This window comes from Dioscorea cayenensis, chromosome 16 (assembly GCF_009730915.1).
Source record: "Dioscorea cayenensis subsp. rotundata cultivar TDr96_F1 chromosome 16, TDr96_F1_v2_PseudoChromosome.rev07_lg8_w22 25.fasta, whole genome shotgun sequence".
Classification (NCBI taxonomy): Eukaryota; Viridiplantae; Streptophyta; class Magnoliopsida; order Dioscoreales; family Dioscoreaceae; genus Dioscorea; species Dioscorea cayenensis.
Window position 1 is genome coordinate 2,985,419 of NC_052486.1, and position 23,367 is coordinate 3,008,785.

The 23,367-nt window shown below is 36.4% G+C and overlaps 4 protein-coding genes across 4 annotated transcripts; 1 reads left to right on the forward strand and 3 right to left on the reverse strand.

Annotated features, from left to right (window-relative positions):
- Positions 1 to 647: 647 nt before the first annotated feature.
- LOC120279200 lies at positions 648 to 3,950 on the reverse strand. Its single transcript, XM_039286067.1, has 4 exons — positions 3,249 to 3,950; positions 2,785 to 3,092; positions 1,545 to 2,206; positions 648 to 799 (listed from the first exon to the last, which is right to left on the reverse strand). Exons 1-4 carry the CDS (start codon positions 3,948 to 3,950, stop codon positions 648 to 650), a joined length of 1,824 nt encoding a protein of 607 aa, XP_039142001.1.
- A 3,255-nt stretch (positions 3,951 to 7,205) lies between these two features.
- On the forward strand, positions 7,206 to 11,242 carry LOC120279615 (probable receptor-like protein kinase At1g80640). The gene is given in 12 exon segments (XM_039286538.1): positions 7,206 to 7,553; positions 8,432 to 8,602; positions 8,689 to 8,939; positions 9,010 to 9,142; positions 9,252 to 9,315; positions 9,395 to 9,491; positions 9,590 to 9,692; positions 9,794 to 9,912; positions 9,992 to 10,018; positions 10,020 to 10,082; positions 10,154 to 10,323; positions 10,519 to 11,242. Coding segments are annotated over 11 exon segments (1,365 nt in total). The 5' UTR covers positions 7,206 to 7,381; the 3' UTR covers positions 10,319 to 10,323; positions 10,519 to 11,242.
- A 1,544-nt stretch (positions 11,243 to 12,786) lies between these two features.
- Positions 12,787 to 15,930, reverse strand: LOC120278878 (WD repeat-containing protein 76). Its single transcript, XM_039285627.1, has 4 exons — positions 15,264 to 15,930; positions 14,115 to 14,521; positions 13,502 to 13,600; positions 12,787 to 13,346 (listed from the first exon to the last, which is right to left on the reverse strand). Exons 1-4 carry the CDS (start codon positions 15,909 to 15,911, stop codon positions 13,130 to 13,132), a joined length of 1,371 nt encoding a protein of 456 aa, XP_039141561.1. The 5' UTR covers positions 15,912 to 15,930; the 3' UTR covers positions 12,787 to 13,129.
- Positions 15,931 to 19,479: 3,549 nt separating this feature from the next.
- Positions 19,480 to 20,126, reverse strand: LOC120279415 (60S ribosomal protein L39-2). The gene is made up of 3 exons (XM_039286345.1): positions 20,008 to 20,126; positions 19,824 to 19,927; positions 19,480 to 19,746 (listed from the first exon to the last, which is right to left on the reverse strand). The coding sequence occupies exons 1-3, from the start codon at positions 20,080 to 20,082 to the stop codon at positions 19,698 to 19,700; spliced, it is 228 nt and encodes a 75-aa protein (XP_039142279.1). The 5' UTR covers positions 20,083 to 20,126; the 3' UTR covers positions 19,480 to 19,697.
- Between the last annotated feature and the right edge of the window lie 3,241 nt (positions 20,127 to 23,367).

The window sequence follows — 23,367 nt, forward strand, 5'->3', positions numbered from 1 at the left end:
TACACTTTATTTTATAGGAACAAGAGTGATTAAGAGTGTCTTTGTTTGGGTGTATTTGATTTTACATGTAAAATCAAATACTTTACTTTATGAAATCCATTGTTTGTTTAGATGTACATGAAAATCTTGGTGTAATTGAGTTTACCGTACAATGTCTTTTTTGATGTATTTGGTTTTACGCCCAAATCGGATTTACAAATCCCTCTAAACAAACAGAAATTTTTGTAATACAATATTTCCAGTTACATCAACCAAAGACCAGATTTTACATTATTGTATTTTCAAATCATTGAATTTCCAGTTACATTGTAAATGAAAATCCAATGCATTTACAATTACATCCAACCAAACACACCCTAAATTCATTCTGGTGGTCAAATAAAAGAGGACAAGATAGAAGCATTCATTGGATGAATTGGCAAAAGATGTGCCATCACAAAGTGAAAGGTAACTTGGGTTTTCGTCGGATCCATGAATTTAATGTTATCTTACTGGGAAAGCAAGCTTGGTGACTACTTCCGAAACCTGACTCTTTAGTTGCAATGGTCCTTAAAGCCGGATATTATCCAAACTCCTCTTTCTTGGATGCAACCCTGGGTAATATTCCTAGCTATTCCTGACGTAGACCTTCATTATTGTTTCATTAGTCATATCTTTTTAGCAACAATGGCAAAATAGCCAACTATTGAGCAAACGATCCACAGTCTCAATCTTTGGTTCAACCGACCACTATCTGGTTCCCTTCCCCCTCCCTCATCAAGGCAGCTGAAGTTGAATACCGATGTCACTTGCTTAGTTGCTAAGAGACATAGACAGAACAATCATTACTGCTGAGTGCATCCCCTTACTTGGTGACTTATATGTCCCTCTAGTTGAAGCTCTTTCAATTAGAGAGGCCTTATCCCGGTTAAAATCTACCAACATTGATAATCTCATCATTGAATCGGATGCACAACTAGTAGTAAATGCCATCAACAATGGCAGTCTCTAAATTCTGTGTATGGCCTCATACTGCAAGATTGTTGTTCTCTAATCTCTCATTTAAACAATGTACCTTGTACCTTTATCAAGCGCTTAACGAACAAGGCAGCAGACGCCTTGGCTTTTGCAACATGTTCATTGCCTAAGTGCATGCTTTGGTTGGGCAGCCTTCCAAGCCCTTTGTCTTCCTTTGCTTGATTAATTTTTTAAATATCTTTGTTTTTTTAAATAATAATAATAATAATAAATTAGGTCAAAATAGTCTTTGATGAGCACCTACAAACACACAAAACATTCTCACATGTCTAAAAATAATGGGAAAGATGGACATTATATATAAGGACTTAATGAAATGAAAATTAAGAAAAATACACCATTTATTGACTTTTTTTTTTAATAAAAAAGGACTTAAATTAGATCTTGAGAAAGAAGAAAAACAAGAGCATTGGAAAAGATGTTCTCCTACTCCCAAACAGTTGGAAAGGAGATAGAAGTTTGGGTAATATAGTGGGCCAGATGATTAGCTGATCTATGGATGTGGAATACAAAGGAATTAGGCATACTTGTCAACAGAAAACGGCAATCACCAGCAACAAAACCAAGGTACGAGAAGTCAGCTGCAGGGGATTGAATAGCTTGGGCTACCAGCAACGCATCAGTCTCAACTCTGACTCCCCCTGAGATGGATCCCTTCCTCAGCCAAAGGAGTGCCTCACTCACACACATTGCCTCTGCCAAGGAGATACTTAGCAGTCCCGGTATTACTGAAGTCCCCAATCCCATCAAGTTACCATAATGATCGCGAAGAGCCCAACCGAGACCGGTACATTTCCGGCTGATACACAATGTTGCATCACAATTAAGTGTATACTCTCCGCAAGGGGGCCGTTGCCATGTGTGGACAGCGTGATTGGAAGTAGCGAAGTAATTAGCGGGAGTGTGCAGCAACAATGTTTGAGCATTCATTTGTGCACACAGAACACCAACACGCATAGTTGACGGTGAGCAACCCTGCCACACCATCTCATTACGGTGTGTCCAAATGGCCCAAGTCGTAATAAGGCTTTTGCATATCTCCTCCGATAACTTCGAACGAAATAGTTGCACAAGCCATTCTTTGAATTCCATACCTATGTAAGCTGTATAATGAGCCCTCTGTCTCTGCCAAATACTCCGGGCAAAACTACATTCCAACAGCACATGCTCTATGGTTTCTGGATGTAATCTGCACATTGGACAGACATTAGTAATGTCCACTCTCCGCTGCACCAGATTTAAATTGGTTGGTAAGTTGTTCTTTCGCAGCTCTCCAAATCATATGCTGGATTTTTGGAGGGATTTTTGTATTCCAAAGTTGACTCCACGATCCGATCCAAGTTGATGCGTTTGTTCAGGCCGTTGGATTTGATAAGCGCTCTTGACTATGAAATTTACCATCTCGACTCGGTCTCCAGATCCATTGATCATCTTGCATTGAAAAAGATAGAGGAATATTGAGGATTTTATCAATATCTTCTGAGCAGAAGAGGTAGTGTAACTTGTCCAAATCCCATTGAATTGCCTACTGAGTTGATGAGAGCCGACACTCTCAAAGACTCCCAGCCCAGACGGTGGTGGTGTAACAATGAAAAGATTGGAACACGGCAACCATGGATCCTGGAGAACTCGAGTATTTTCTACATTTCCAATCCGAGTAGATAGCCCCTTTGCGAATAATGTCATGCGTGGCATCGGATGCTGGACCAAAGAAAGCTAGGCCGATAGCCAATAGGTGCTTCTAGGAACTCCCCGTTCGGATAATACTTAGCTTTCAACACCCTGGCAAGTAATGAAGTTGGGTTGATCATTAGACGCCATCCAGTTTTGGCTAGAAGCGCTAAATTCATTGGGGATAGACGTCGAAACCCAAGGCCTCCGTTTCCTTTACTAAAACTGAGAGAGTCCCAGCAGCTCCAATGTATACCGCGGCTCTTGCCATTTTGTGATCCCCACCAAAATCTGCCCAACATAGCTTCAATCTCTGCAAGAATACCATTAGGTAGCCGGTAAACCTGCATGATGTAATTCGGAATTGCTTGTGCTACTAACTTGATAAGAATTTCCTTCCCTGCCTTAGATAACATAGAACGATTCCAATCTTGAAGTCAAGTCCGCAGTCGATCGAGAATGGAAACAAATATTTCCCTTTTCCGGCGGCCCGTCAACATTAGGATTCCGAGGTATCTAGGTGGATTGTAGGACTCCCGAAGGCCGAGGATAGTGCATACCTTCTGCCGGGCTTGTAATGTTGTGTTTGGACTAAAGAACGCTGAGGATTTTTGAATATTGATATGTTGACCTGATTCCTGTTCATATTGAGCCAGAGTATCCCTTGTATATTCTGTAGATCTATTTGTTATTTTCATGAAAAGGAGGCAATCATCAGCAAAAAGAGTGTGAGTAATCGATGGACAAGCTGGAACAATACGACATCCACTCCATCTTCCCTCGTTCTCCTCCCTATGAATGAGTGCAGTGAGGCCCTCTGTGACAAGGAGAAAAAGATATGGTGATAAAGGGCATCCCTGTCGGAGGCCCCTTAATGGCACAATGGGCTCAAGAAGCTGACCATTTAGAATTACCTGATACGAGACTGTCGAGATGCACTTCATTATTAGCGCAATCCATTGGTCTGCAAATCCAAGAGCTTCCATGACACGTTGGAGATAATCCCACTCGACACGGTCATAAGCATTTGACATATCGAGCTTGATTGTCGCGTAACCCATCCGGCCACGACGGCGTCGGTGGAGGTAAGAGAATATTTCAGATGCAATCATGACATTGTCGGTAATCAGTCTTCCTGGAACAAAGGCACACTGATTCTCGGAGACAATATGAGCCATAATAGGTTTCATTCTGGTTGCAATCATCGTGTCCATAATACGATACCTAACAGTACAGAGAGAGATCGGACGCAACTCCTTCATGGTGCGCGGTTGTGTGACTTTCGGAATAAGCACGATTCATGTTCGATTCATCATTTTTGGAAGAGGCCAACCATGTAGTACCTGCATAATTTCATTTGTAACATCGCCTCCTACTATGTTCCACATGTGTTGATAAAATGCTGGGTTGTATCCATCAAATCTGGGCGCTTTGTTTGGGTGCATCGATTCAAGAGCTCGTTTAACTTTGATGACCGTAAAGGGTGCTAGGAGGTTGGCATTCATTTCGTCTGAAATGACCGGAGAGAGGAGATGACTACATGTGAATAAACCAGTAGAGGATGAAGAGAATAGATCCCTGAAGTGATTATTTATAAGATCAGACAGCCCACTGTGCATCTCACGCCATATATCCGTGTCATCCATTAGTTTGGAGATAGAATTCTTACGCTTCCACACGGAGGCATGTGAGTGGAAAAATGGTCGAGCTACTAGGCCCGCAGTTATGAAGTTCATAATCAGCAAAACGGTCGAGCCAATCACGATTTGCCATGGCCCGGTCGAGTCTCGCTTCAATGCGTTGATCTGAATTTAGACCCCTCGACCATGTGTATTGATATCCCCGCATCTCCAAATCAAATAATCCGGCATCCTCCGTAGCATTTCGAAAACCTTGGAGAAGATTTGTAGGTTGGGGGCGACCTCCCCTTTTTTCACTAAATAGAAGAAGATCATTAAAATCCCCTATACACACCCATGGAAGATGGGATTTTGTGGAAAGCATCCGCAACCTAGCCCACGATTCCATCCTGCGATTTCTATCCGGCTCTCCATAGAACCCGGTCAGTCTCCAGCACCTTTCATTATCATGAGAGATTTCGACATCTATAAACGATCGGGCATAGTTGAGGAGTTGGACTTTTACATTTTTCTTCCAAGCAAGTGCCAAGCACCCGCTTCTCCCAACCGGTTCGACAGTAAAAATACAATCAAAGCCCATCTTCCTTTTAATGCTCTCCAACTTCCTCCTATCACAGCCTGTTTCAATCAGGAAAACCAAAAGTGGCTTGTACTTGTGAACTAGGTCCGATAGAACCTGAACTGCCCGTGGGTTGCCAAGCCCACGGTAGTTCCAGCTTAGAGTAGTCATGTTGAAGGGCGGGGTCCCCTTTCAGGGCCCGCCTATGATTTGGATTCGTTGGGAGTTGTTGGGCCATCCATGGGTCCCCATGGGCTCAAAACTGATTGCTTAATAGAAGGAGGTTCTTGCATGGGGCCTTGAACTTTCTCCCGTTTCCATATGACGCCTTCTCTTTAGATCCACTACAATTAAAGAGCCAGCATCGATGGGGTGTAGATTTCCACTCTCCACGATTTCCATGGTATCGCTAGGCTGTTGGATGTGACCTTGCAGCAGTGTTGTCACATCACCATTAAATCCGTCATGTGGCTGAATAGAAACCGCCAAAGCCTTGCTGCATACCCTATGCCACCGCATCCGTACTCCTCCCTCCGATGATGGCTAGTCTCACCGGTGGTACATCCCCCTCTGGTGATATCTGTCCTCCATCAATGGGTGATGAGTCATTTGCCGTTGGCCCCGATGTGCTACTTGATCACAGCTAACGATCACCCGGTCTATGTTGTGGTCGGCTTCCAGCCGCTCGCAGGAAAGGGCCGTAAGGAAGCTTCCCCAAATCACAAGATGCATCATATCGTTTCTCGCAGAAGTTCACACCGTGTCCAAGCAGCCCACAAAAAAAACAGAATGAAGGGAGACGCTCATAACGAAATTTGACCCAAGTCCACTCCCCTCCCGGCCGTTTGATTCGCATTCTTCGTTTCAAAGGCTTTCTGATATCCAGTAACACCCTTACACGAAAGAAATTTCTCCATTCTCCTGAAAAATTTGCCCGATCAGCCTCAACAAAGGACCCCAGAAAGTTGCCGATATCCCGGCAAACTCTTTCTGTTATAATGCCAATTGGTAAATCATGAATTTGTACCCATATACTTGTGTCATAGAGCGTGATCTAAGTCAGTTGTTCCCCAGAAAACAATCGTCTCCAAAGAAGAAGATGATTGTCAAAAGTCCAAGGTCCTCCTTCAAAGATTCTAACAAGATCAAATTCATGGAAAAACTTAAAAATGTATAGCTGAACCTCATCACCATTGTGGGCCTTCCCGGATGTCCACCCCCTTGACTAGTTTTTGTGTGAGGAAACGACCTAACAAGATCATTGATGAAAAAGAGTCTCCCGTGCCCAATCTTGCATCTTGGCTGTAGTCAAGCCCTTGTTCCTCCTCGTCTTCTATGAATAGAGATGCCCATTGTGTAGCAAGGGCGTTTGGTGACAGTCGGTCAACTCCCCCTGGTTTCCCCCTCCTGCACTTCCTGTCGTTGGGTTGTTGCTCATGTTTTTCTTAGCGATTCCTCCTTAACGCATGCTAGAAAGAAAAAAACTGGGTAGAACTCCAAATAATATCTAAAATAACTTTTTATTTATTTATTATTTTTTAAAAAAATTGAAGTCTATGTAACATATGTAACATTTCTTTCTTTCAAAATGCACCGTAAAACAAGGATGAGTGTGTTAAGTATTGAATTATATATCCTAGTGAACATGCTTGACCTTGGGCAAGCTTGTCAGAATCAATGTGAACTCTTGTACACCCTAGCAAGTTTGATGGCTAGAAAGATGAGCGAGATGATAATGTAAATATAAATTCTTTAAACCTTTTTATTAAATTAAAATATAATTAATTAAAATTTTGAAAATTTAAAATATGGGGCTATTAAAATATTACAAGAAAAATAAATAAATGAGCATTTTGTAGAGATGAGAATTTGGGAGGGGCCTTCAGATACCTTTCCCATTAAAAAAAAATTAAATGCCCCAAAAACTGTTCAAAATCTTGTATTTTAAAAATCATTTTATTTTTAATTAAGAATCAAAATTAAATTATTTGAAATTTATCAAAAATAAATAAAAGATACATATATAATTCAAGTACAAAAAATGCACTTCCAACTTAACCAAAATCAATGCACTCTAATCATTCATTACACAAAGATTTTAACATAAATGACAAAAGATACAAAGTAGTTACCAAGATTGAATCAAAAAGCATATTTGGGCATCCCAATATTATTTATTTATTTTTTCTTATTATTTATTTATTTTTGTTGTAATTAGAAGCAACCAATCTTTTTGATTTGTGTGTAACCTCCACATGATTTTGTTAGAAAGTGACTATAAAAAAAGACACTCCAAAATCAAACAAACATCCAAATTACAGAAAACATTGGAAGCAAGCAAAATTACTTCAAAGATCCCTCCTTTAAAAAAAAAAATCCCATTTTTTTTGGCAAAAGAGAAAGAGAGAGAGAGAAAGAGAAAGAGAGAGTTCAAAAAGAGGACAAAAGATTCAAATTTGGGGGTCCTTCATCTGTGGCTTGTAGATCTTCTCCCATGGGAGGCATGAAGCCACTTCATTGGTGCTTCATTGGAGTTCTTTGCTTGTTTGCATCACCAAATCATGGGAGGATGTACTCTTTGTTGTCTCCTCTTCCTGCTCCCCTTGTCTCCCCTCAAATCCAGCCTGTTTCTATGCCTCATTCATCCATGGCATCACCTCCTCTAGGTCAGTGGTTTTTGTGTTGTTTCTTGTGTTTATGACTTTGAGGCATTGTTTTGTTTGAAAAAGTTGTAGTCTTTGTGCCATTTCATTTGTTTTGAGACCGAATGTTTTAGTTTTTTTCTTCTTGATTTGGTTGTTGTTGTTGTTGTTTATTATTATTATTATTATTATTATTATTATTATTATTATTATTTATTCGTTTGTGGTGCTTGTGTTTTCCAACGTTGGTTAACAGGAAATTTGCTTAAAGTTTGGATCTCTGAGGAATTTTTTTATGCTGGAAACGTGTTTGTTGGGCAAATGGACTTTGATCCTATGTTTTGGTTGTACTGAAACTTGTTCGTTTGTTTTTGGTACATTTAGCGTAATTTTGAATTTTCCTATGCCATTTTGTCTTTGATCTTGTTATTTCCATTATGACTTTTTGTGGTTTTGTTTTTGGTTCTTGCTCTCTTTAAAGTTGTTATCTTTCCTACCATTTCATCATTTTTTATCTTGAAGAGAGAAATAACATGATTTGTTACTCTCTGGATTTGTCTTTCCACCCTTTGTAAATCATCTCATCTGGGAAATGTAGCAGCTTTATGGCATTCAATCCACCTTTTTGTTGCTTTTGCAGCTTCATCATTTCAAGTCTGTGAGCATACCCCCTTTTTTTTTAATATATATAAAATTAGAAATTTTTTAGCTGGTTTTGTGGATATCTATCAGGAAGGAAAAGATGGACTTTATTACATGTCTTTTGAATGACTATCTTTAGACTTCACAGTTTTCTCATGTTATCTGAAAACCTTTGGTTCAAAAAGCACAGTTTATTCAGTAACTACACTTGATTCCTTTTGTGGTTTTGTTTGCTTTATTTAATAAACATGTCTATGTAGTGATGCAAATGATAGTAGAGGATCACCACCAGCGCATGGCGAAAGAATTCCTTTTAGCAATCATCCTGGCATCACTTGGGATTGTGATGATCACTGTGTCACTATTTTGTGCTTATGTCCTCTGTCAAAGAAACCGTAATAGTTCTGATTCAAAAACAAATCAAGCTGCAGGTATTGCTTTCATTTTGATTTGATAAATCATAGAAATTGTGTTTTCGGTTTGTATTGTTAAATATGATGTTGAATTGTGTAAATAGATGCTGCCAGAGGGATTCCGTTGGGTCCAACTTTGAGCAAGTTCAATTCTTTAAAGATGGTTGGCAGAAAAGGATCAATATCGATGGTCGAGTATGCTTTGCTAGAAGCATCCACAAACAACTTCAGTGAGAGTAATGTCTTGGGAGAAGGCGGATTCGGTTGTGTATATAAAGCTCGATTTGAAGAGGGTCTCCTTGCTGCAGTGAAGAAATTAGAGTGTGGTGGGCAGGATTGTGAAAGAGAATTCGAGGTGGTTTTTCCGTGCATTGTTATTTTGGTCGGTTGTTCTCCTTATTAACTTATCTTGCTTTGCATTACAGAATGAGTTGGATTTGCTTGGAAGAATTCGACATCCTAACATAGTTTCCCTGGCCGGTTTCTGTGTTCATGGAGAAACTCGGTTTCTCATTTACGAGTTAATGCATAATGGATCTCTAGAAACACAATTGCATGGTAACCATTCTCAATTTCTCACACTTTCATATATATATATATATATATATAACGAGAAAAGATTAAAGAAGGTTGGTTTGACTGTTTTTTCTCTTTCCTGATATTTTAGGACCTACTCATGGGTCAGCACTAACTTGGCACATTCGCATGAAGATTGCTCTTGATACTGCAAGGTTTGAATCGCTGAATCCTTTCGAGTAGTATTTAGGTCTTGCTATAATGATGTGACATGATAAATTTGATGTTGAACAGAGGATTGGAGTATCTTCATGAACATTGCAACCCGCCTGTGATTCATAGGGATCTAAAGTCATCCAACATTCTTCTCGATTCAGATTTCAATGCGAAGGTTTCATTAATATTTTCTTGTGAATTTAGAGTTATGTTTGTGGAAAGTAGTCTACATGAAATTCATTTCTTTTTTCTGCCAATTATTTCTCGATGAAGATTGCAGATTTTGGTTTAGCCGTGACCAGTGGCAACCAAAACAAAGAGTGTGTCAAAGTTTCAGGCACTCTTGGTTATGTCGCTCCCGAGTATCTTTTAGATGGTAACAGCCTTCTCTTCTTCGGCATCTGGATTAAAATTCTATGTGCTTGACTGTAAAAATTTTGCTAACTTTGGGGTTATTTATAATTGGTGAAATCACAGGCAAACTAACTGAGAAAAGTGATGTTTATGCTTTTGGAGTTGTGCTGCTTGAGCTTCTGCTTGGTCGAAAACCAGTTGAAAGTATGGCTGAATCTCAATGCCAATCACTTGTTTCATGGGTCTGTATTTTGAACTTCGATTGTGGCATGTTTTGCTGTATCAAATTAAATTATTCATGCCAATGTTTATCTATTGCAGGCTATGCCACAGCTAACTGACAGATCTAAAGCTCCCGAACATAGTGGATCCTGCAATTAGAGATACAATGGACATGAAACACTTATACCAAGTATGGAATCTGGTTTCTTCGTATGTTTTTTTTTCTCGATAGAATTATGATCGATCATTGTCCCAATTCAGGTTGCAGCTGTTGCCGTGCTTTGTGTTCAACCGGAACCTAGTTACAGGCCATTGATAACAGATGTACTGCACTCTCTAATTCCTTTAGTTCCAATAGAACTTGGAGGAACACTTAAAGTCATTAATCCATCACCTAGCGCAAAGCAGCAGCCTGCTGCTTGTTAATCATGGTATGACAACAACTCAATGCATGTTTTATTCCTGAATTTATCATTTTTTTTTTCCTGATTAATGAGTTATGTGAACATTGAGTGGTGAATGGGGCATTTTTCCTGATTGAAAACCCATCTAATTGAATCTTCTCATCTCTTGAAAGTTTTGAAATGTTTGAAATTGAGTTCTGAAGATCTGTCATGCTTTTGCAGGACTACAACTCTACGTGGCGCATATGTACGAAGTAATTGACATCATCAATCTCATAATTCATGGTTCATATTGGATTCAAAATCACGATTGGAGTTGAAAAATTTGATCAAGATTAGTTTGATCAGGAAATACGGCACTGTGTGAGTCTGGTAATCAAGATGATCATTTAGTTACCTTGTTATTGTACAATGTAGATTGCATGTTCGTTGTAGGTTTACTAGAATGAGTAGTGGCGAGCTATTCTCGGGGAGTTTGACATGTAGCGAAATGAGGGAACCCGGACAACTTCAAAGCATATCTTTGAGCAAGTTCAGCAAAAGTGAAAATTTTAGGAAGCTCATTGGAGATTTTGATGATTAACTTCTCATCCACGGTCAATGAAGCATGCATTCATGAATCGATCGATGATGAAAAGTAGCCGAAAGAGCCATGATCTTTACTATTGTTTTAAAGGGTGGTCTTCATTAGAGACTAGAATGCTTCATAATAATAGAAACATTTTCGGGAAGCATTGCTTGTTCCCTTCAAAAAGTTAATTCTTGAATTCAGTATGTAGTTTAGTCGCGGCTCTTGTGTTAGGCAATTGAATGAATGAACTACATAATTTTCGTCGTCCCGTATTCGCAGTTTGATTTTATTTTTATTTTGTTGTTTGATTCTTTTGTGAGGAAACTTTTTCAGTTTTATTTTCAATAAGAACATGTCTGATTAAATTGAAGAGTAGGACTTTCTCCACCAACTGCTCTTCAAACTTTGATTAGCTGGTGAAAAGTGGCAAGAAAATTTTCATTGGATGAATTATTGAATTATAGAAAGATGTAGACTAGTACTTGATGTGAATATATCTGTGTTTGTGTGCTGAGTGCATGTGCTTGGGCATTTATTGGAAGGCAAACTCATTTTGATGAGACTTGAATGTTAACATGAATTCAGTAGCATGATGCACATTGTAGTAGGTTTTGAGGCATTCATTATTAAAGAAAGTTTTCTTGTTAGTCCTTGGATACTCTTTTTTATTGAAAAGCTCCTGAAATTGTTTTTCCCAGCAGTCCTTCCCTTTTGATTGTATATTTCCATTTGGTCCTTCCCAGTTGCTACAGCGAGTCAAAAAGCAGGGATTTTTGACAAAATAATTAAAAAAATTGAGGGACTTTTTGTTACTTTGATATTCTTCTTATCATTTGTGTTTGTATGTTTGTGAATGGTTTGGGTGTTAATCTGTGAATCAAAGAGCTGAATGATCAGTTATTTTATTCATTTGTTTATTTTTAAAGTACTATTAAGTTTAAAAAAATTCATTTATGATACATTATATTATTTTAAAAAAGCCATTGATGGCATGGCAATGTGAATCCATACTACACATCAGAGAATTATTTAGGGCCCAGTTTTTGCAGGTGTACCCTTAAAAAATTTTGAAATTACATATTTGTCCCTAAATAAACATTAATTGCATACATACCCTTGAATAATATACATAATTGTTTATATACCCTTAGGGTTCAAATTAGTTGAAAACCCATTCATTAACAAACAACAAATATATAAAATTACCATTATACCATTGCATATATACCCTTGAAAAGTTTTTTTTAAATTATACAAGGGTTATTTTTGACTTTTTGTATATTTTAATCCAAGTTACAACCATAGTTAATTAAGTTTGATTACCGAAATCTAACAGTAGAGGGCATAACCGCAATTACCTATATTTTTCAGGGGCATATATACAATTATGTTTTTTCTGAGAGTAAATATGCAATTATAGAACTTTTGAAGGATTTATAACCAATTATAGACCTTTTTGATATTTTTGTTGTTTTATTGCATCATTGAAGGAAGTTGTTAATATGTGCCTTTTTCTTTTGCATATACATCCCTGAAAAAATAAAATAAAATATTGCTGCCGCTCCCTTGCAAAAATCATAATTGAGCATACAACCTAATAAATATATAGACCATTTCAACTTTTTTAATATATGTATACATATATATATATATATGAGAAAAAGTCAACCAGGGAGGCTTGGGTGATGAATGCCATTGAATTTGAATCGAACGGTCACGATGAACATTCTTAGATTTAAAACCTAAGAACACGTCACTGATGAAAACCATTACATTTGAATCGAACAATCATGATGAACGTCCTTAAATTTTAAGGCACTTAACAACTTTCGTAGTTTTTTTGGTTACAATTCACTTATGACTATCAAATTGATGGTAATTTATTTTTAACTCTCAAAGAAAAATCATATTTATTTATTTATTATATTGTTCCCTGTGACATATTGTCTAGAATGTCAAGTTTCATTTCAACTTTAAGAGCCAAAATGAACAAAACTCACCTCATTTTGACTTTTAAGATAAAAGTCAAAATGAATTTTTTTCCTAGAATTACCTCTCCATTTCAAATAATCCTAATTTGTTTGGCATGGTACACAGGGAGAACTCAACTCTAAACAGCTACAAAGAACATACATTGCACATCTGAAATGCAAACCCTAGGACATAGACAAAATGCAGTTACTATGCAACTAATCTGCGAAATTGCTTAGGATGTGCAAAAATACTGTTTCTGCATGCTTTACTTGTACAATTGGATAAGTTTTATCTTGAAATTTTTGTCCATATATTCACCTTACCTCCAGCAGTGGCACAAGCCATTGTCCCCTTTAGACATGGGTGTGCGGAGAAACGACAAGGGATCGAAGTCATATGCTCACTTTCCAGAGAAATAGTAGTCTTATTAGATGTAGAGATCACATCGACTGCCCGTCTCATGTTCCCGATAAATAAAAATGAGTCATCCCATCCCCATATAGCTCTGCAACAGAAAATTTATTGTAAATGATTAACATAATTTGCTTAAAAATTCAGATGTTAAAACAAGGTACTAAAAAGATGAAATTGTCAACTTAGATCTTGAAAAATACGAAATATCAAGGAATGAAGATTATCAGAAGAATTTGAACTTGTTACCTGAAGGATGATAACCATCTGCCAGTCTGATTGTTGTGTAAAATCATGGACAGATCATCAAAATCACTGCCACTTAGAATTATGACTTTATCGTCAATGCTGCCATGAATAAATAGGATTTTAGATTACCATGGTCCAATTTCCCAAGAATTCTTGTGAAGAGAAAATCAAACAAAAGTTTCTTTTGCCGATGAGCATCTATGTAAAAGATTTAGCTAGCATGAGCTAATTTGTTCTTTCAAAATGCTTCTCAATACATGCATGCATAACTAAAAAATTATTAAGAAGAAAGAATTCTATTGTGAGAAATAATAGCCATGCACTTTGCATTTCCTCATAACAAAAAACATTCAAAACAGGCATGCAATGAAAAAAAAACTAGATTGCTTAGCATGTACAAGAGAGTGGCCTTCAAAATAACGCATGATATGAAAAGTGCCTGGTAGCACCTTACTAGAAGAAGCATTCCCCCTCACAGACCTATTGAAAAACACTCAGGTGACAAACTAGTGAACACATAATTATACTCGAGGCCCTTTAACTATTGAGAGTGCACAAGCAAAATTTCATCTCCTAATGACCTGCTCTAAAACAACAGCTACTAAATACTGACCTTGTTGTTGCAAGACAGCTTCCACTGGGTGAGAAGAATGCAGAATGAACTGCTCTAAGATGTTGAACTTTCTTTAAACTTTCTGGGCTGTCCTTATTTATGCTTCTCACGTCCCATATGCAGGCTGTTCTGTCTGTTGAGCTTGTAGCAATCGAATTTGTGTTTTGAGGATTAAAATCTATTGTATTGATCCGATCTTCATGCAATTCCCAAGAGCCTGAAACTTTTCCAGCTCTCTCATCCCAAGCTTTGAGAATGCCTGTTCCCTCCCCGCAATATAAACTATTATGATCATTTGGTACTTGAGAAATAGAGAAGATTTCAAAATCACTTGCATAGATCATATTAAAGGTCTCTTCTTCAACATCCATCAATCGAATAAATCCATCATAGCTGCTGGTGAAGATCTAAACATGGTATTGAGAGGAAGTTAGTGTAAAGTTGTGCACAATTAACCAAATAGTCTACTAGCAGATCCACAATGAGCACATTCCAAATTTAAAAGAACAGAAACTTCAGTAGAAGACCAACTGAATCGGCATACTTCACTAATGATTCTATTTCATTAGAACTACATGAATTTTTCTATTTCAGTAATTCCATGCAGAATCAGAAGCAGAAAGGCATATCTTTGCAATTAAAAGTAGAACCAATGTATCTAATCTCTAGGTACTTCAAGTTGTTTAATTGTGACAAACCCTATGAAAAATAGCATGCTTTCTTAATAAGACCATAACTGGGGGAAAAGGGCTTTAACTTCAAACTTGATTTTGGAAATCCTACATCCTCACCTTATCAATATAAGTTATTCAGAAGAAAATAACTAAAACATTCAGTTAAATTTATGTGCTTTCACTGAAACAAGAAATGCAGAAAAAAGGAACAGAAGCGCAGGATAACACCATCACAAAATTCCCCCAGAATCAATCCTAAATCAAATACAGGAATCCCTACAGTTCATCAGAAAGTGAGCAAAATCAAACAAAAGTTCAGAAATTCCAATACATCCACAAATTTGAATAACAGAAGTAACCAAAAAAAAGCTGAAAATTTTCCCTGCCATAATAATCAATTAAAGAAAACGATAAAAAAACACAAAATTTCCACCATTAATCAAATTAAACAAAAAAGAAAAAGAAAAAGAGTCACCTTTGTTGCAGCAAAGGGATGAACAGAGATTCCAGAAACTGGACTCGCATGCGGCTTGTAAACATAAACACCATCACGGCCCTTGCCCACATCCCAAAACCCAACATTCCCAGCCTTATCACCGACAGTGACCACCACCTGATCACCAAACGGCAAGAACCTCACACTCAAAATCCTCTCCGGCAAAACCCTAGCCACATTCTCCGGCTTCAAACACATCTCCACCATCGGATCGAATCCCAAATCATCTACTTCGGAAGCCACAGACCCCGACTTGATCACGTCCATGAGATCGCGATCAGAGAGCGGTGAATCGCCAACTAGGGCATCGGAGATCCGCAAAGGCCCCTGCTTCCAAGGAGGGGTGGACGGCGGCTGATCAGACGAAGAAGGTGATGAAGGGGAGTCATCGGATGGCGGGGTGGAGGACGAGGGCGGAAGGCCTTGTGTTCGGAGGGAACGGCGGATGGCGACGGGGGACGATGAGAGTTTGGGTTTCTTCGATTGAGGTTTGGGGGAAGGAGAGCGGCGGGAATAGAGGAGGGATGAAGCCTTCTGGTGGAGCATGAGGGACGCCATCATCTCGCCATTGCGCCGGATGTTGTCGATGCGGCGGCGCTCGTAGTCCGTTAGGGTTTTGTCCGCCATTAGGGACTTCCAGAGCTCGAGAAGGAGTACTTGAAGAAGATGGGAAGTTAATGATGTGATATTTTTTGGGAATTGGCGGGAAAGGTGTGGATTTGGCGGGTAATGAATCTGCGTCTGCCACGTGGAAATCTTGGATTTGAGATTTGCCACGTGGTGAAAAGTAATAAATTTATTTTATTTTATTTTTAAAATTTCTTAAATAACGTGCAGAAAAAACTTTTACATGATGTTTTGAAACACAAGTTAATGAGAAAAATGAGATTTTCAAATTTTCAAAATATAGATTTTTTTTTTTTTTTACATTTGAGTTAACTAGACCGTTACTCTATTTTCATTGACAGTTTATTTTTTATTTTATTTTATAATATATATTTTTCGTTTAAAATTTATAGTTTTCGTTTCACATTATGTATTTTTGTGTAACCACATAAATTTTATTTAACATATAATATATTTTTTTTAATATTTGACCTTTTTAATTGTTTAATATTTGACTTTCCGCCTATTTTCACTTAAAAACTGAAAATATTTCCATTAATGTTAATTATTTCTATGACAAGAAAACAAAAAATAAGCTATAAAAAAATTTTTTTTTGAGAATGGTCAAATTAGACCGGACAATATATGAATAAGTGAAATTTGAAAAAAATTTTAACATATTTCCAATATTTTTATTTTTGTTTTTATTAAAAAAATATTACTGTTTTTAAAATTTATATAATTAAGGAAACAAAGGGCCTTTTTGCCTTGATTGGAATGGAGTTCATATTGTTTTTTTTTTTAAAGAAATATTAGATAAATTGGTGAATGAAATTCACAATAATTAACAATTAAATAAAATTTTCAAAACTAATTTTATTTTATTTATTTACTTTCACAGAGACTGCCGTAAACAGAAATATCTCTCGCTGAATAATTAAAGCCAATAAATTTTATTAAAAAAAAAAATTACCCAATCCATTTGCTTTAGTTTGCCGAATGTTATTGTTTTCATACTGCTTGGAAGTTTTCAACGGTTGACAGTATTTAAAAACTTTTGTTCCCAAAAAACCTCATAATTATATACATATTTTCAAATTCAATTCACATTTATACCCCTATAAAACACTAATATTAAGCGCATATCTCTCATACAAGGCATAATTATAATTACTTATCTAATTATAATTAGCTATCACTAGGCCTTAAAAAATTTCGAAGTATATAACTATCTTTTTCCTGTTTTTCCATATATTTGATTAACACTATCAAAATTATTTTTTACCTCGGAAATAAAAATACAACTATATAAACAATGTATACAGTCAAATATGAATTTTTCTTAGAGCATGCTTGTAATTTTCCTAATATCTTATTACCAAGAATATCGCATTGGAATTACAAGATGGAAATGGATCAATAAATCAATAAAATACCCTTTTTTTTTTTTTGGGAAATTCACCATCATCTTTATCTCTTAAATTGCAAGCACTAATTCAATGGAGCTTAGTATGGTAAGTGCAAGCACCAAGTATCATCATCAAGTCATTTCCAAAGCCTGTGGTTTATGAATTGCAAAATATATGAAATGCAGAGTAGTCACATAGGAGATAATTATCAATTCACATTACATTGGAAATGACAGAATCAAAGTAGCACAGATAAGATAACTTGAGGTTGGTGATTAAATCTAATAAAAAAAAAAGAAACAAAGCTAAAGAAAAGGCCTTAAACAATCAATACATTTTCTTTAGTTATGCTTTTCCATTCTGTTTTACCTAGTAGCTAGAACAAACTCTACAGAGTTTTTTCTTCCCTCCTGTTACTAGAGCCTGAAACACTGATTATGTGCAAGATTTTATTAATTTATAAACAGAAAATATCCTATCAAATTCCCAACAAATGTCAACTGACATCACTAAAATGTCCCACTAAAATAGTCACTAAAATGTTACAAAAAACTTTAAAACTTCAAAGCACATGTTAAATACATGATTCTTAGTAGATGCTTGTTATTCTTGATATCAAGTAGGGTATCAAACAGCTTTCTTCAAAATTCACCAATGTCAATCATCAAATACAATATACAGCGCCAAAACTTCCTAAGAAGATCATCCCCTAGATTGTAAAACTAAAATCAAAATTAGTAAGTTACAACTTATGATGAACTTCACTAGACTGAAAAGACCTGTCTGTGGTATAATAGCCCTTCTCTTAATATTTTCTAAGAGAAGCTCCTTAATAATTTTGATCAGTATACTATCCCTGTATTAGGTGAACCACAGAACTTATCATCAGTGGGCTGTTAATTGATCAAGTTGTTCGTAAGCAGCTTAAGGTCAGCTCGGTTAAAGCTTGAGCTCGCCTAAAAATTTTAAGTTTTCAAGTCAAGCTCTGGCTCAGCTTGAGCTCAACTTCAAGCTGAGCCAGGCTCAAACAAGCTTAGCTCAATGGTTCTAAATGTATTATAATTGTTATATATTTAAATTATATGATAATATTCTATAATTTATTATTATATTGAAGAAATTAAATGATTTGCATTGTTTATTTTTAAAAACAAAAACCAAGCTATAAACACGAATAAATTTTAAATTAAATCTACTTGTACTTGAATTCTGAAAAATAAGTATATTCAATTCTAATTCGAGCTACATCAAACCGGACTCAAGCTTGAGCTACTCAATTTTGATTCAAGCCAAGCTAGGCCCAGCGTGATCAAGGTTAATTCTTTTACATATGCTGCTCACTCAAAACCCTTGTTAACATCCATTTCAATAGATGTGCAGAAAATTATTCCTCATAATAGGAACCATTATAAATGAGTCATCTCATTATACTTAACAACTATTATTGCAAGGTTTTGCTTAAGAAGCGCACAACTCTCTTTTTTATATAGCTGCACTATATAGATCTCCTTGCTTACTCATATTCATCCTAAAACTAGGTCCAAATAACAAAATTATTTGTCACCTATAAACAACATCCCTCAATAAAACAATCATTAAGAAACTAACAACTCATCACATCTTACAAAGTTTCAATACATGCACAAAAACAGAGAGCTTTAAAACTAGAGATATACACATGCCAAAATAAATATAGAAAAGATGTCCAAGGTTCTATGGCATTCATCAACTAATGCAAGCGGTTCAAGTCTAATAAAAAACTAAATTCATTCCAACAAACATAACCAACCAATAGTGACAAAAACTAGAAACATATCATCCTTGAGAAAACAAACCAAGCACTCAAGCAAAAGATTGAACACCATCATCAACCAATGAATCAAAAGGTAAATTACCAACAGCAACAAATACCAGCTGAGCGATTCACAAAAACAATCTGCTCAAAACTAATGCTTCAGATCCCTATTTCAGATCCCTATACAGAAATTAACTTCAATTCAAAAGCAAGGCAAAGATTCCAAGTTTAATGGTCAATTCAACTGAAAAGCATCAAAAGAAGCATGCTTTTGAAACAATGGGGAAATAAGACATTAAATAAACAAGGCAAACCAATACAGAAGAACAAATGCATCATCCCTGATAAAATAAACCAAGTACTCAACCAAAGCTGCAAACAAAAGTAATTTACCAACAGTAGCAAAGCTAGTTCATTCAATCCCAAAAACCATCTGCTCAACATTAATGATTCCAAATCCTATAAAGAAATTAACTTCAATTCAAAAGCAAGGGGCAAAGGTTCCAACTTTAACAGTAAATCTAACTCAAACTTTCAAAAAAAAGATAAATCTTTCCAAAATAACACGAAACAAAAACGATCAATCAAATACCAGGGTCGACCTCAAAACCCTAGCTTCGTACGGCGCCAGTGCCGGCGCTTCGCATTGTACCTGAAAACCAAAGAACAAGATTAAACACCTCATGAAGCAAAGATCAAAAGAATATGCAGATGAGATCAACAACACACCTTATTTTGTTGTCAGTACGCAAGCGGATCCAGTGAGGAATGGGCCTGTTCTGCCTCATCTTCTTCGCAAGCTTCTTCTTGATAACGAACGTCTTATGCGACGGCTACGCAACAGAGGAGAAGAAGATCAGGGATTGAAGCATTTGAAACCCTAGAAAACCAAAGATTCGATGAGAAATGGTACCATTGCGGCGGCGAAGTTGGATCTCGGAGAGCGCGGCGGAGAAGAAACCCTAAAAAAGCGAGAAGATAAAATCATCCTTTTCTCTGGGTTTTATATTCGTGAATTTGATTGGGATGAAATTCGCAATTGATCCCTGATGTGCAGGCACATAATTTTTTTTATCCTTAAATAAATGTAAAAATCATTTATAGTCCCTAAGATATATATTTTATATTATTTCAAATATAATTAAGAAATTATAAATTGATGTACATATTTATTTTTAAATTATATAATTAATGTGTTAACTTTACATAAAATTGTAAACCCATGTGATTAGGTGCAAAAAAACATTATACCATTGTGTATGTATTACATTTACACCTCTATACTGATGTATATATATATATACATTTTTTTTATAAATTTTAAGAATTTGTATATAAACCCAAACAACGAGCACTTTATGTATTATTTAATAAATCCATGTTAATTTTGAGAAGGGTATATGTGAAAAAATCTACTGGTATACATAAATAATTTTAAGCTTTACAGGGGCATATATGTAAAAAAACATTTTTCCCATTTTATTTGAAAAAAATCATATCGCTTGATTCTGGAACCAACCATCCTAATTTACCAGATGTCTCCAAATCACAATAGAAAATAATAATAATATCATATATGACATCCATCAGAATATAATATATTGAAATAAGAGAATACCTTGGTTTTAGAATCAAGTGAAATGACTTTATTAGAAGATGCCTTGATTGCCTTCCATGTATTATGTGATTTATTAGAATATATATTTAAAAAATTAACCCACAAAAATTATAATTTCAGAGACCAAAATTATATAAAAAGTGATATAAAATTTATTTGCACCATCAGCAGCACAATTTTAATCGCCTACATTTTTTAGAATCATTTGAGGAGGAGAAAGCTGATTAAGAATTCAAATCTCATGTAAAAGGAATTCTGCTCGCTTTCATTCTCAATGTTCTTTGTGGCATGAGCTCTCTAGGATTTCCACTGTTGGGGTTCCTTGGCTTATTATTGGCGACTTTAATGCTATTTGTTCCCGCGATGAGCACAAGGGTGGCTCGTTTTATTATTATGCTCGTAAGGCTCGTCATTTTGTTAATTTTATTAAGACTAACAATATGTTTGATTTGCACTTCTCTGGTCCTAGATTCACTTGGTGTAATAAGCAATCGGGCGCAGCCAGGCGCTGGGCTCGCCTTGATAGAGGTTTGATTAATTTAGATTGGTCTTCTAAGTGCAGTTCCTATACTCTTCAGCATCTTCCTAAGATTTGCTCTGATCATGCTCCTCTATTACTTTCGATTAATGTTTCCAATAGATATAACCGCTGCCCTTTTCGTTTTAATAATTTTTGGTTGGATTATGTTGGTTGTCATAAAGCTGTTCACAAGGCTTGGGATTTCTCTCCTAATGGTAATCATTTGCATTCGTCACTCGATCTCTTATCCCGCTCTTGTGTTAATATTTTGAACTGGTGCAAAATAGGTTTGAATAATCTTGATACTGATATTCGGAATACTGAGAATACTATTGCTTCCTTGGAGTTGGCTGACCCTCTCGATGAAGGTTCTCAGCATTTTTTAGAAGAGATGTATGCTAAATATAGTGATCTGGAGAGGCAAAATTCAAATAAATGGGCTCAACGTGCGCATTTGACGTGGGTCTCTGATGGTGACACTAACTCTAAGTTTTTCATAATGCCACTCGAATTCGCAAGCACTTCAATTCCATTTCCCAGGTACGGGATTCTATTGGTAACTTATTCTCTGATCATGCTGGCATTGAGAGTGCTTTTGTGAATTTTTACTCTTGTTTGTGGTTGAATTCTTCCAATAATTCTTTCTCTGATGTTTTAAATGCTATTCCTAATGACCTTCCTCAGCTTTCTGATCTAGATTGTGATTTTCTTACTCGCAATGTTACTCACGCGGAAGTTCAATTGTCGGTATTTGAGCTGCCTTTTGGTAAGAGTCCGGGTCCTGATGGGTTTAATGCTGAGTTTTATCGTTTCTTCTGGCCTGTTGTTGGGAATAGTCTCTTTGATGTTGTTAATTACTTTTTTACTAATTCTACTCTGCCTAGTTCTTGGGGTAAGACCTTCATTGTTCTCATTCCTAAGAAGGATAATCCTATTTATATTTCTGATTATAGACCTATCTCTTTGTGTAATGTTTGCTATAAAATAGTTTCTAAAATTTTGGCCAATCGGTTGAAGCTTGTTCTTCCTACTCTTATTGGTCGAGAGCAAGCTGGTTTTGTTTCGGGTCGCTGTACCTTTGATAACATCATTGCTTTGCAAGAAGTTGTTCATACTCTGGAAAATGATTGTAAGAACCCCCTAGGATGCTAATTCAGATGAATGTGGAAAAAGGCTTATGACACAATCAGCTGGAGTGCAATTCTTGCTACTCTTACTAAAATGAATTTCCCTTCTATTTGGATCTCCTGGATAAAATCTTGTATTTCTTCTAGTTCCTCTTCTTTTCTTATTAATGGTCAGCCCACTCCTTGGATTAAATCCTTTAGAGGTATTCGGCAAGGTGATCCTTTATCATCGTACCTTTTTATCCTTGTTTCCCAAAAACTGACTACTATGATGAACTTTGCCTTAGCTAATGATTTCATTCCGGGGTTTGATAATCGTCTTAGAACCAATTTTAATCATCTCATGTTCGCTGATGACTTAGTTACTATCTCCTAGGCGTCTAGAAAAGCTGCTAAATCTATTAAGCTTTGTCTTGACTTTTTTGACAATTTTTCTGGTCAAATTCCCAATATCTCTCGGTCTAGCTGTCTTTTTCCCTTCTTGGCTCAATAAGCGGATGTCCAATAGGATTTGTTCTTTTCTTGGTTTCTCTGTTGCATCCTTTCCTTTTAAATACCTGGGGATTCCTATTTCTCCCAAGCTATTGGCTAAGGCCACATTTGCCAATATTATTGAGTGCATTAGGTTTCGCTGCTCTAGGTGGATGAACTCCAAGCTTTCCCCAGCAGCCAAAACAACTCTTATTAACTCTTCGTTGCTATCCTTGCCCATTTATCAGCTGTCTGTATACCTAATCTATGATTCTATCCTGTTGGAGATCAATAGGATTGTTAGGAGATTCTTTGGAGTAAGAGTAGTAATGGAAGGGCATCTATGCTGTTGCTTGGCACGATCTTATGGTTCCTAAGCCTAAGGGGGGTCTTTCAATTCGAAATCTCATTCTTGCAAAGCATTCTCTTATGGCCAAAAGAGTTTTTAAATACATTAATTGTGCTGATTATATTTGGGTGGATATTTTGTATATCAAATATGGCAGGCTAAATTTTTGGAAAGATTCTATTCCTGCT

Bases quoted from the DNA above. Each gene is read 5' to 3' on its own strand.
- LOC120279200 (XM_039286067.1), bottom strand. From the start codon at position 3,950: ATGAAGGAGTTGCGTCCGATCTCTCTCTGTACTGTTAGGTATCGTATT. The intron at 3,093-3,248 runs GTATGCACTATC...ATGTTATCTAAG, and splicing joins CATTACAAGCCCGGCAGAAG to GCAGGGAAGGAAATTCTTAT. The intron at 800-1,544 runs GTATGCCTAATT...TATGTCTCTTAG, and splicing joins TTGCCGTTTTCTGTTGACAA to CAACTAAGCAAGTGACATCG.
- LOC120278878 (XM_039285627.1), bottom strand. From the start codon at position 15,911: ATGGCGGACAAAACCCTAACGGACTACGAGCGCCGCCGCATCGACAAC. The intron at 13,601-14,114 runs GTCAGTATTTAG...TATTCATGGCAG, and splicing joins AGCTGTCTTGCAACAACAAG to CATTGACGATAAAGTCATAA. The intron at 13,347-13,501 runs GTAACAAGTTCA...TTTCTGTTGCAG, and splicing joins AGATGGTTATCATCCTTCAG to AGCTATATGGGGATGGGATG.
- LOC120279415 (XM_039286345.1), bottom strand. From the start codon at position 20,082: ATGATTTTATCTTCTCGCTTTTTTAGGGTTTCTTCTCCGCCGCGCTCT. The intron at 19,928-20,007 runs GTACCATTTCTC...TCTGTTGCGTAG, and splicing joins CCAACTTCGCCGCCGCAATG to CCGTCGCATAAGACGTTCGT. The intron at 19,747-19,823 runs GTGTGTTGTTGA...TTTGGTTTTCAG, and splicing joins CGTACTGACAACAAAATAAG to GTACAATGCGAAGCGCCGGC.